The sequence below is a fragment of the Grammomys surdaster genome, unplaced genomic scaffold, assembly GCF_004785775.1.
Source record: "Grammomys surdaster isolate TR1022 unplaced genomic scaffold, NIH_TR_1.0 126182, whole genome shotgun sequence".
In the NCBI taxonomy this organism is placed as follows: Eukaryota; Metazoa; Chordata; class Mammalia; order Rodentia; family Muridae; genus Grammomys; species Grammomys surdaster.
In genome coordinates, this window is record NW_021620988.1 from 7,133,811 (window position 1) to 7,147,747 (window position 13,937).

Genomic DNA, 13,937 nt, shown 5'->3' on the forward strand with positions numbered 1-13,937 from the left:
CCCTCTCCTTTTCTCCCTCTCCCTCTCCCTCTCTCCCTCTCTCCCTCGCCCCTTCCCTCTCCCTCTCCCTCTCTCCCTCTCCCTCCACCTCTCCCTCTCTCCCCCTCCCCCTTTCGCCTCTCTTCCCCTCCCCCACCCCTCCCCCTTTCCCCTCTCTCCCCCTTTCCCTCTCCCCCTCCCCTCCCCCTCCCCCTCCCCACCCCTCCTCTCCCTCTCCCTCTGCCTCTCCCTCTCCCCCTCCCCCTCTCCCTCCCCACCCCTCCTCTCCCTCTCCCCCTCCCCATTCCCCTCCCCCCCTCTCCCTCTCTCTCTCTCTCTCTCTGTATGTGTGTGTATAGGGCGAGACATAGGATGGCACAGGGGTAGAGGTTAGAGAACAGCTTGGGAGATTCAGTTCTCTCTTCCTCACTTTGGTTCTGAGATTAGAACTCAGGTCAGTTCATCATCCATTTTCATCTCAAATACTCTTATCTATAAAACCATCTTGCTAGCCCTGCATTACTTTTTTGACTATGATTTTCCTGAATAGGTATTTAAACAGTATATACCTCAAAGGATTAGTTTGCTTAACATAAGTTTTAAATAGCTGTTTTCAGAAATAATCAAAATCTTATAATTTTGTTTTACTTGAGAAGATACAAATTTAATGCCTCAGTGAGTTTTTGGGAAAAAATTTCTTTTCAATTTTAATAATTGAGAAACTACTTTTAAAGGCATATATAAAAATTGTAGGTCATACCTATATAAAGAATGTGTTAAGTCTAGAATATAGCATAAATAAATTTATAATGGAACATGTTAAATGATATTATGTATGTAAGTAACATATAGCATCAGTCATGAGATTTCATCTTTTCAAACAACACATTACACATAAAATTTGTATTTAAGACTGTGGAGCTGACAAAACACAAGACAGAAAACTAATTAACACGTTAGTCTTAAAAGTTATAATGAACTATTTTAAAGTAAGACAACATATACATTTACAATAAAAGTAATTTTAAATTATTAAACAAAATTTTAAAATGCTGTCAATTGTATCTGTGTTTTATAAAGACAACTGGCCTAGCCCAACACAAACTTTGGTTATAACTTCTTAAGTTTAATACTAGTTCATTTGTAATTTATTTGCATATGCAGATAATACACACAAAGACAGAAGTTCTAGAATATGGTGCAAATGAATTTTTTCTTAGCAAAGCATTGTATCATTATTGTAATGGATAGGAAGCTACATGCTGAAGCGGTCCCATGTCACTCAAAGCTCTCAACAGATTAGCTCATGTTTGGAAATACTACAGTATCTGGATCTTTCCATTCTCAAGAATAATAAACCCTAACCAAAATACTTTCATATCATGCATGCACCCACACACATTCAGCACTGGAGGTAGCATCTATGACATGGTGCAGTGGGAGTCAGCACACAGCAGGTAACGACAGTGTGGGGTGGGGAAGTTTGGATATAAGAGCAAACTTTTATTCCTCCAAGTAAACAAGGTGTTCTTTTGTACCTCTAATAGAAAGGAAGCAAAATTCCGAAGATGATATACAAAATTCAAGTCCGTACTAAGCTAAACTATAAAAACATTTCTAGGTATTCCATCTGCACTACTGTAAGATCTCTTCTTGTGACAAACTTTCTAGAGGGAGGCAATTTTGTTTACTTTGGTTATCCTTCCAAATTAGCATAAGGAGGGAAATTCATGTAAATTGGTGCCTATGAAAATAGACACTCTGTATTAATCTGGCCTTATTTTGATTATGTGGATTATAAGTCTTAGATGGCTCAAAGCATTTCAAAATAGAATATGTAGTTTAAGAGGATAAAGAATTTAGTAAGCCAAGTTAGTTATTAGATTTTATGTATGCTTATAGTATTTATTATACATTGCATATGTACATGATTCTATATTTAAATTATCTTATTTGGTTATTGATATTTCAAGAAATTAAAAAATCTTTAATGGAATAGTTACAGTCAATAAATCCTATGATTTTCTTTTACAGATTTAAAACAGAAATATTGGGACTAAGAAATAAAATAAAAATCAGACTGCAAAATAAACAAGTTAAGTGACTGTAGATTCTAGGAGAACTCAGTAAGTACTTGTCTTAGTAAGGGTTTCTATTTCTGTGATAAAACGTCATGACCAAAGAGGGCAGGGAGAAAAGAGTTTATTTGTCTTATACTTCTACATCATAGTCCATCATTCAAGAAAGACAGGACAGGAATTCAAGTAGGGCAGGAACCTGGAAGCAGGAACTTATGCAGATACAGGTCATAGGAACTGCTTACCGATTTGCTCTCATGATTTGCTCAGCCTGCTTTTTTATAGAATCAGGACCACCAACCCATGGATGGCACTACTCAAAATGGGTTGGACTCTCCACTGCCAATCACTAATTAGGAAAAATGCCCTAGAGCTCAATCTTATGGAGGGATTTCTCAGTTGAGGTTATCTACTTTCAGATCACTCACATTTGTGTCAAGCTGATAAAAAACTAGCCAGAGTACCTTAAAGCAATACTGGGTAAAAATAATATACATGAAAGTTGAGATGGTAAAAGTGTTTATTTAATGTTATTTTACTTGCTAGATTCTTAACTGGGATTCCCAGCCAAATTATCTTGGAAGCTACTTTAAAGATATAATTTACCCCTAAACTTTCAGTTTAGCAAACTAGACTATATGTATTGTAATTTGATGGACTAAATTCTTGGCTTTGGTACATTTATAAATCATCTACGGACCAATACTCTAGCTTTCCTTCCTAGAAATTTACATATTATGCTTGGATATGTATCTTTATGATATCTTTGTATGTTTGTATTAACAAATTTGAAAAGACATTCTTGCTAAAACAAAACTGTTAATTTCCTAAACATAATCGTAATGAATAGATTCTAAAGATACTCAGACTGGACAAAGCATTTTGAAACTCATTTCCAGGTTGCTTGTATAGTTACTGTTAGAGTTGTGTAATAAGTAAATTTCCAATTTATTTCTTTACTAATTTATTGCTTCAGTATTTATTTATGTATTACTGATTAATTAATTGATTAATTAATTAATTAATTAATTTTTGAGACAGAGTCTGGTCTCACTGTGTAGCTTGGCCAGACTGGCACTTGCTGTGTAGATTAGGCTGGTTATAGCTCACAGAGATCTGTATATTCTGCCTTCCTAATACTGGGATTTAAGATATGTTCTACCACACCCAGATCTCATTTCTTTTGAAGTTAAATTTCCCCAATTCTATGATTTTTTTCCTGTGACAATTATAACAAAATATATTATATATATGATATATGTATGTATATATATACATATATATACACACATATATGCTTAAAATCACTGACTAGTTAAATAACTTGGTGAAAATAAATGCATCGTAAGTAAGACTTTTGTTGAGCAAGGAAAGACAAGAGTATAGCTCTTAAAAAAGTCAAAGGGAAGTGCTGTTTGCTTAGCTTTATGTCTAAAAGTGTCTGTGTTTCCCCACCAAACACTGCCTCGGAGCAGAATATGTTGTCCGGTTTTTATAGATGATCACATTCCTCTACTTAGAGTTTAAAAAGACATTTACCGTGTCTGAGAAACGGTAAAACTTCTCCAGTGCAAAAGCTTCTGTCTGTGGGAAGGTAAAGTGGACCAAGAGGGGTTGAGAAACCAGAGAATCAAGTCACGTATAATTACACAGTTGATTTTAATCACATACACGGTTTTAGCATACGTATGTATAAATTCATTGATGTTCACAGATGCAAAGTATTCATCCAAAAATATTGACTCAAAATAAGTGGCTTTCTTCTGTGTTAAATATTAATAACTCTTAATCACATATGCTTACTGAATATTTCAAATCATGATGAGAGAATGATAAACCATTATTATTTCTAACTTTCTCTGGAACACTAGTCACTGAGAATATTAATCTTTGCATCTTACCGTGAGCCAAAGAGTAACAGACATTAAATGCATCAAATATTTTATCTCACACCTACATGTGGTAAAATTGAGTAAAGAGGCATCTCAGTCAAAAAACAATATTGAAAAGAGGAACCAGAATTTAATATCAAATCTGTGGACTGTTTCATTATTTAGTGAAGTTTCATGTTGAGTATGTAGGAGATAGCAGTCTTTTCCTATTAGACAGCATATGCATGATACTTCTCAATCCTAGTCTAGGTAGTCTGCAGTGTAAACATGCTATAGTAGATAAGGACAAAAAAAATAAGAAAGTAAAAATAAAAGTGTAAAATGAGATAGAAATAATGACAAAAAGTATTGCCCCAGTTTTAACAAAACGATGCTCAGGTAAGATGGCTCAGTCATTAACAGGAAGAAAAGGCAAGTGTATCGGCTTTGTCAAGGCTTGTTTCTATAACAATGTTTCAGTTCAGTCTAAGAATCAAGAAAGGTCAGGAAGTGATGGCTGCCTGAGAAGCGGGGAGGTGAGAAGAGGGAAGGAGAGAGGGGCTTGGGAGGAAAAAAAAGGAAGAGGGGAGGAGGGGAAAGAGGTGGTAAAGGAAGAGGAGGAGAGGAAACAGAAGTGGTATAGGAAGACAAACAGGAAGAGGAGGAATGGGAGGCAGAAGGGAAAAATGGTGGAGGACCAGAGAGAAAAAGAGGAAGAGGAGGACTCAAACTTAAGTGACCAAAGTCCAGGGGAAGGTTGAAGGGGAGTATGAAAATTTATCTCCTCATTACAGGTCCATTTCAACATAGGAATGATAAGACTTTTTCTCATGCAAATTTAACAAATGGAAAATTGAATATCATTTTATGTCCAATATAATATTATCTCAGTGCTAATGCTCCTTTCCTGCAGCTGCTTGCAGATATTTATTGGGTCTGTGATATGTTTAGGAAATCAGTTGTCTTAGAATTCATTTAATTCTAACTGGACTTTAGCTGATAGATCAAAGTCTCTTGCTTTAAAATACTTAGTAAATATAATTATTAGATAACTTATAAATTACTTTAAAAATCATTAAACATCATAACATATAAGCCAGACCATTGTCCTTAAGATTTTCATTTTGTTTACATTTCTTAGTATATTAGAACTGTGGCAATACTTTTATGTGACTCTGAGAGTGTTGTGTTGAACAAATGATTTTCTTTAAGTTGTCAGTTGGCAAATTAGCATTGGAATAAGTAAATTATGGATCTACTGTTGAGAGACATTGTCTGCTATTATAAAGCAAAGAACATTACTTGAAATCATGTGTCCATAAAGGAAGATGCCTTAAGAGGATTTAATAGAGAGGAACAAACATTCTGCACAGTGAAATTCAGCTAGCATGTTACTTCCATAGCTTTTTATGACCTTTTATAAAGACTCCAAATGAACTTTCATATGATTCTATATTTGATCATATAGGAGCAGGGCAGGATTAGCACTTGGTTGTATTATCATAGAGTTTCATAACAAAATATTAAAATAAAAAATGTGCATAAGAAGGAGACTTAATTGCATGACCTCATCACGATATCAGTACTTCTATGATATTATATGGAAACAAATTAATTAGCTTAGAAAAAGGGATAATTTTCATAATTAAATTTGATATCTGTATTAAGTAATGCTATCAGGAATACTCAGGCACTGCAAGTAGGAAGTGGAATATTTATCAACTGAAGCATAAGCAGTATTGTTTGTGGAAATATACTAACGACCTTGATAAAGTGGATCATGTCATCAGATGTGCTTCTTTGATATATCTCAATACCCCAATTTCTCCCGGAACTTATCCTACCATTCTTTTTTTGATTAAACAAAACTGAGAGGTTATTTCATTTAGTCCCTGGTCCAAATTTCCCTCCTATACATTTGCATTAAACAGAACAAATCATTTTGCACTGCAAATTGATATCCCACTGAACCCAATAAAATAATCACTTACCTTATTTTTTCTCTTTCGTCGAAACCTCAGCAGCTCTTTGTGTTGCCTTGAGACAAAATTCACGGCTGCGTACTCCAGAAGTGCTGAGAACACAAAAAGGAGGCACACTGCCATCCAAATGTCAATAGCCTTGACATAGGACACCTGGTCAGGGGAGGGACAAAAGGAGTGAGAAAATTAACTTTTAAAAACAACATTGCTACTTTATGATTCTGAATATAAAGTACAGATCAGTTAGATAAAAATAAATGAAAAGTCTATTTACTAAAAATTTCCAGATGTGACTTTTTACAAACTTATAGATTAGTCATAATTGTAGAAATTGAATATATTTTGTTATTATTTCCAAATTAGGCATTAACTCAAATACAAGAAAAGAAGAAAGATGAAATATTCTGTATCTGAAACTTTATCAAGGGAAACAAATAGGAAAGGAAGTCAAGTTATCTTTATTTGTAGATAATTTGGTTCTGCGAATAAAGGACCCTAAAAACTCCACCAGAAAACACCTACAGTTGATAAATTGTTTTAGCAAAGTAAAAATATATCAAATTAACATGCTAAATTAACAGTTTTCCTAAATAATGACAAACAGGATGAGAAAAAAATCAGGGGAAAATACCTTTCACTATAACCTCAAAAACTACTGTGGGATAACTCAACCAAGGAAGTGAAAGACTTGTGTAATAAAAACTTTTAAGACATTGAAGAAAAAAGATATAGAAGACATCAGAAGACAGACATATTTCCTATGTTCATACATCAGTAAGTTAATACTATAAAAATGCCCATCCTACCAAGAACAACCTATGTAATCAACACCATCCCCATCAAAATTCCAGCACACTTCTTAACAGAAATTAAAAACAATAACAACATCAAAACCTTCAACTTCATATATAAACAGACAAAGGAAGAAACAAACACAAGGATTGCTAAAATAATCCTGAAAAATATAATAGAACTGTAGGAGGTATGACTGCTCCAGATTTCAGGTTGTTCAGATTACAGAGCTACAGAAATAAAAGCTGGATGGTATTAACATAAAAAGAGATACATAGATCAGAGAATTGAACTGAAGACCCAGACCTAAGTCTACATACCTAAGGTCACCAGATTTTTACAAGGAAGCTAAAAATACATGCTGCAGTTAAGCCAGAATCATTGTCTACCCCCATTCTAGAGTTACATGTGACTGTGAGCTGTCTGAGGTGTGTTAGAAATCAAACTCCAGTCCTCTATAAGAGCAGACTGTACCCTTAAACACTGGGCCATCTCGGCAGTCTGTATGAAATAATTCTTCAGTAAAAGGTATCTTATAGAAATGAAGGCCAGGATGTAGGTACATTGAATATTGAACTTCACAACAAAATGCTTATCTCATGCTCTTACCACATACTGATATGGTTGACCTGAGTCACATTTTTTAAATTGACAAAGGAATCTCTCTCTCTCTCTCCTCCCTCCCTTCCCCCCTCGCTCCCTCCCTCCCTCCCTCCCTTGTTCTCTCTCTCTCTCTCTCTCTCTCTCTCTCTCTCTCTCTCTCTCTCTTCCCCCCACCCTGTTTCTGTGTCTCTCTCTGTCTCTCTCATCTGCTTTCATCCACCCATCCATCTATCCACTATCTATCTATCTATCTATCTATCTATCTATCTATCTATCTATCTCGTTACCTACCTTTTATTTTGTAAAGCTATCCATCCATCCACTCTTCCATTAAACTTAAATACAGGGTAGTATCACTGATTCTATTTTTAACATCTTCGGGGTTTGTTCAACCTTTACCATTTTCTATCCCACCCCAATCTTCTGTAAGCCACCTCAGCCTGTACTGTCTTGGAACCATCGGTCACCTGTTCCAAGCCATATGTGTGTATATATATTACCATTCTCCATTGTCTGTAGCAGCAGACTGGCTTAATCTAGTCTCTAGGATCCTTGTGACCCTCAAGGAAGACTCCTCAGGCCTTGCATTCTCCTTATTAAGAGGCCTGTAAGGGCTTAAGTTTCCTCAGAACTGGAGTTAGTTACAAATGATTGTACAGTTTCATGTGGGTGCTGAGTAATGAATCCAGGTTCCCTGACAGAGCCACAAGTGCTCTCAACTGTGAAGCCAAGTCTCCAGTCTCCCAGAGACTATTTTTAGGGGCTAATTTAACTGCATTGTCTTCAGGTAAAACTCAGTGTTTTCTCATCTTGAATTTAAAGTCTCAAATCTGTCAGAGGGCATATAAACCCCTTTGTTTTTAGGCTCTATCTTACATCTCTTGTTTTTACTATTTTATGCAATATTTATTAAATATCTACAATTCAACTAAATTCTATTTTTTTTTTGTGTTACAGAAATAGAGATGATTTATGGAGCTTATGTTGCAGTCATTAAGTAAGGGATACATAACAAAACTATGGAAAGATTAAGATAACAAGAAAACTCTTAAGAGAAAATATGGAATAGTGGAAGAATGACTGGGCAAAGGAGTCTATTCTTAATAAGGACCTCTCTGAGGATATGCTGATTACTGGCATTTGCCATTTGCTTACTTAGTGCTAGCTTCCATTTCTTCCTTTGAATTTTTGGAAACTTAAAGCAATCAGCAAGTCTCTTCTTGCCTTAGCAGCTTTTTGCTGGTCTTTACCTTTGTCTGGAGTAATCTTTTGAGCTAATTCTGTTTGTCCTTTGGATGTCAGCATAAGCTACTTTCTCAGGAAACCTTTTTTTAAAGTGTTCATGACAGAATAGCTCTTCATACTTCCTCTATCTTTTCCAGAACCAACTACTCATTTGCAAAGCTACTCATTTTAGAGATTATATTGAGGCCTAGTGAACTGCCTGCATAAAATCATAGAGCTACAAAATTGCAAAGCTAAATTTGAATACAATTAACCTACTTTATTTACCTCCCTTTTAGACTAATTAAATCATCACTGCAAACTATCAAAAATATTGTAAGATGGAATTCATTTTGTGTCGTAAACTGCCATCTTTAATCTTCTCCTAAAAGTTAAAAGTCAAAGGTCATCTATGTTTGTTTGTTTTGATCTTAAGCCCAGATCATTCCCTTTTTACCATACCATGAGAAAGGAGACAGGGTAAAGATATTTAGAAAAGAAAGACAAAATGTCTTTAGATCAGGAGAAGCAAAACTGTGAAAATCAGAGAAACATTTTATTCTTCAAAATGGACTAAAGACTCTTCCTGACTATATGCAGTATAACAAAGCTTTTGATGTACCCCGATCCAGAAGATCATTTTTCTACTGAATTTATATTAATCATAGGCAAGCATCGTCAGCTTTATAATTTATGTTAAGTATCCAGAGCCAACTTCCTCGAAGCCTGATTTAAAACAAACAAACAAACAAAACAAAACAAAAAGACAAGTTTATGGTTTACTCAAGTTCATTCAAAAAGTAAGTTTATAGTAAATCTGCTGCAAAAGATTGTCACTGGAGTATTTCCCCATAACTGAGGGACAATTGCAGAAGAGGAGCCCAAGATAGTTTAAGAGCCAAAGCCTTGAGGACCAGAATTAAACTGTTTCCTGAAAATAATGGAACCACTGCACGCAAGAGCTCGTAACAACTGTAGTTGCTTGTGTAAAATCAAGACAGTCAGCATTCTAGTGTGGCGGGAGTATGATTCATGAACCACTAGCCAAACTGTGGCACTATGAATAGTTGATGATTTATGGGGGAGAGAGTGTCAGTTTTCGATAAATTGATGGTTACTCATAGATTGACGACATCCAGTGAATGGTCCTACACCCAAAGAGTATGTGGGCAGCCTAAACTGGACTCAGTGGATTGTTGGATAAAATAGACATGAAAACTATTTCTTCTACCCTTAGCATTCTTTAGTTGGTTGTTATATTTTCTGGATGGTTAAAGACCTTGAAAGAGAGCAATGAAGGATTTATGGGAGGGTTTGGAGAGAGGAAAAGGAATGGAAACCTGTGAAGAAAAGGAACACAGGGAAATGATGAAATTATGCTATAATTTCAAAACGTAGAAGAAAAAATAGGGAAAAATTGGCGCAAAGTTGGATGGCATAGGGAGATGGGGATGGATGTTTATATTTCAGAAATACTGTATATCTCTTATATTGCTTAATGTTATAATTAGAAAATAGAGCAAACTTATATTACAAATAAGATAAAAAAATATATAACTGACTTTTGTCATTATTGACAGATTTCAATGTTATAAACAGAGCCAAGTCACCTTGGTCCTGGGGAGAGGACATCTTTGGGGAGCTTGCCTCAGTAAAAAATTCTCTGTTTTTCACTTTAAAACATAATATAATGGAAGTTGGCTTGATGAGATTTGCCATATGAAACTATATAATTAATAGACAACATCAAAGTCTCACTGGCTAAAATAACATGTCCCATGCCCACTTTTGTTGAAATGTGGTTCTGGCGAGGTGCTGTCATGGTAATTCTTTCTTGTGACAAGGTGGTAGAGGAAATGCAGGACTCTTGTGTTGTCAATTGGGTGATTAATGGGCCAGGCTTCAGGAGGCCTGGGTCATTTTGGTTAAAGTTCAGGAACCAGAACTATTCCAGGTCAGCCTCATCTTAGAACAAAGCAAAACAATAACTGCCAAGTTTCCCAGGAGTGGCACAGAATTATGCTAGAGACAGAGGGGGGTTCAGTGAGAGATTTTCTACCTTTTGTTCTAAAACAAATTCAAGAATCCCCACTGGCTTAGAAGTTACGATATTTTGAATAGTATAAGATAATAGTAGTGTAAGAGAAGCTTCACTGAGGCGCCAAACACACTGCCTTCCAGGAGAAGATGTAAAATATGGTGACAGTGTGTGTGTGTGTGTGTGTGTGTGTGTGTGTGCAATGTAAACAAGTTTTCTACAGCCATACTGCCAGATAAACATAGTCAGTCAGTAGTAAGTAATGACAAACACCAGGGTCACAGCAATGCTGCCACAGAGCCCATCTTGGTCTAAGAAACATAACTGTCTGGAGACAGAGAATAAAGGCAGAAAGACTGCAAGCTATCCCACCCATGAAATGACTTTGAGCCATGTAGTTTCTACAAGCAGAGAGAGGAAATATAAGAGAAGAGGAGAGGACAGCAGAGAAGGAGGAAAGGAGAACGAGAAAAAGAGGAAAGGAGAGAGAGAGGGAAAGAAAGAATAATGTGCTTCTAATCCTCGAAGTCACCTGATCAATTTGCTAGCACATACAACCCTGTTCCAGTTGATCACTCATTTGTGGATTTAGTCCCAAAATCATTTCAGTTGTACTCATTCTCTGATGACCAGTCATAGATAGGTTGTATCTATCCCTGTAAAATAGTTCATAAGTCCATACACCTGTGCATGATCTCGAAAAGACCACTCAAGAGCAGTGTTTTAGGTTTCGTTGACTGACAAGCACATTGTGGGAACTATATTGTAGGTATGGAAACTTGCTAAGATTGAGAGACCTGCCAAGACACATGCCTTTACTATAATCTAATAAGGTAGTCAAAAGTATTACCATGAGGCCAGTTAACTCCTATGCTACTGCTCATAGATACAGTGTGTTACTGGATGCAGATATGTTGGAAATGGCTTGATAATTATTACCCAGACTAGTGCTCATCAGTTATTTCCACAAATGAAAATTTAGATGCATTTAAAAGCTTAAATTTGAGAATAGGAAACTTGCCTGGTGGTGGTGGCGGCAGATGCCTTTAATCCCAGCACTCAGTGGGCAGAGGCAGACATATCTGAGTTCAGGGCTAGCCTGGTCTACAGAGTGAGTTGCAGGGCAGCCAGGGTTACACAGAGAAACCCTATCTTGAAAAAAATCAACCAATCAACCAACCAAACCAACCAACCAACCAACCAACCAACAAACAAACAAACAGAAATTGACTAAAGCAGAACCCTGCCTAAGTCTATGAACCTTATGTAAACACATCTATAAGGCAAATTTCCACAGTTCACTTAAGAGTGATTGCTTTGTCAAATATTCTGCAATTTAAATATGCTTTTCTAAAAAAAGGAATACATATTACAGAACATCGCAGTGTATGCCTTTGGGTAAGGCAATTTGTTCTTCCTCTAATGGCAATCCATCTTGGTAGATTTCCCCAGCACCAGAAACGTCAAGTGAAGGATGACAGATATGTTTGACTGTGGAATAAGCAAGTGGCTTAGACACACAGACAAATGTGTTTCCAAAAACATACTGGAAATTTGTGCGTTGCTTTGTTTGCTGGGGTTTTTATTTCTGACCTCTATGAATTTTACTTACTTCTTTTGTTTATTCATCAGGATGTGAGATCCTGCATAAAAGTTTACATTTCATTAATATTTATAAGGAAAATATTTCTCTGAAATACATCTGAATGTTATCTAAGGTCAGGGATAAAGTAACTACAACAAAGAGAAGACTAGATGGTGCTTTAAAGTCGTCTGCTAACGCAAATAGTGTTGGTATTGAGAGCACAAAAGCAGAGCGCTAGGCAGGCATGACAGTGATCGTCATATAGATAGAGCTTTGTTATGCTGGGAGCTTTAACCCATCTCCCTGGAGGGTGACTCTCAGCAGCCTCACTGATGCCCTACTCATTCGGACAGTACACAGAACTGTAGTAAATCCACTACGCTCCTATGCAGCATGCATCACATACATAAAGACTTTCACTTTAAGAGAAAATTCAGCAGAAAATCCTGCCATCCTTGGTTGCATTGTTTCTAATGAGATGGGTCATCCTTCCAGCTGCCAAAAGAAAGGGAAAACAGAAAGAGCAAAGGATTATGAAGATCACTTACCTCTGAATCCAGTTTCTGTTGCCTGAGCTTTACTTTCATGTTGTCTATAGCTCATGACTAATGGTTTTTAACATTTACATGAAAAGGTAGAATAAATCTAGATGTCACCAGAGATGTTTCTTGGGAGGATGCCATTAGACTTCCTGGTACGTATAATATAACTCTTGACCTATTTATTTGAAGTGAAATTAGGCATGTGACTTCTAGCTCCAGTCTTTACATGCTGGAGATTTTGTACTCTGCAGCTGCCTGCTTATTGCGATCATCTTTCATCCTAATTCCTTTTACTCAGGTGTCTAAGAGTGTTATTTATGACTTCGAACTAGAATCATGGAGACAGATATTGCCTGTAAGGGCCCTTAAGTACTCAGTTTTGAAGCAAGGTCTTTCTTTCAACAGAGGTATAGTTTTACATGCTTTTTTTTTTATCATTTAGAAAGTTCATCTATATGATTCTGAGATACACAGACACACACATGTACATATATATCTCAGAACCATGTATATGTAAGTGTGTGTGTATGTGTGTGTAATTTTTAGATAAAAATAGTCTTAAAATTACATATGAAGTTTTTGCTTTTTAAATTTAGTTTCACCATGAAGCCATGATATAGCGCTATTATGAAAATGTAAACCGGGGAACTCTTAACCTCAAAAATGTATTCATATGTGTTTATACATGTATGACTGTAATAGCAATGCATGGAAAAAATCCATAACTTTGAAAGGGTTATATGGACAGGACTGCACGGAGCAGTAGCACAGGGAACTGGGAAAGGCTATATTTTATAATCTCAGAAGAAAATAAATAAATTGAAAAATTATAAGGCCGGTCTGGATATGTCAGGTAGAGAGAAAATGTTTATTAATTTTAATTTTAGATGAATTAAGACTCATGAAGCCTAGAACATGTAGCAAGATGAGATGACAACCACAAATACCCATCAATTCATCTTATAAGACTTTCCTAAAGTATAGAAATTATGTTTATAAGATATTCTTATACTACTAATAAAACTTTTTAGCTTAATATTCATTATATAATATGCATCGAATGAGAAAGTTTTGGGTAAATCTTGCTTTCATTTTCTGTGTGTTTTTCTTTGCCCCTTTTTTTTTCCAAAATTAGCATGCATGGAATATTAATATTATTAAGTAAAAAAAGACATAATTAATTTATTATACTTGTCACATTCAAATGAAAATTTAGTATAGGAAATCATATCACAATAATAAA

At 35.8% G+C, this 13,937-nt stretch overlaps 1 protein-coding gene across 2 annotated transcripts in view; it reads right to left on the minus strand.

Moving 5' to 3' along the window:
* Positions 1-13,937, minus strand: part of Glra3 (glycine receptor alpha 3) — a 152,299-nt gene that overhangs the window by 7,828 nt on the left and 130,534 nt on the right. The window contains exons 8-9 of one of the 2 annotated variants that reach the window (XM_028757752.1): positions 5,920-6,063; positions 3,597-3,641 (exon numbers count right to left, since the gene is read on the minus strand). In XM_028757752.1, the coding sequence (XP_028613585.1) occupies positions 3,597-3,641; positions 5,920-6,063 (189 nt within the window). The remainder of the gene's footprint in view (positions 1-3,596; positions 3,642-5,919; positions 6,064-13,937) is intronic. The other variant, XM_028757753.1, reaches the window with a different exon arrangement.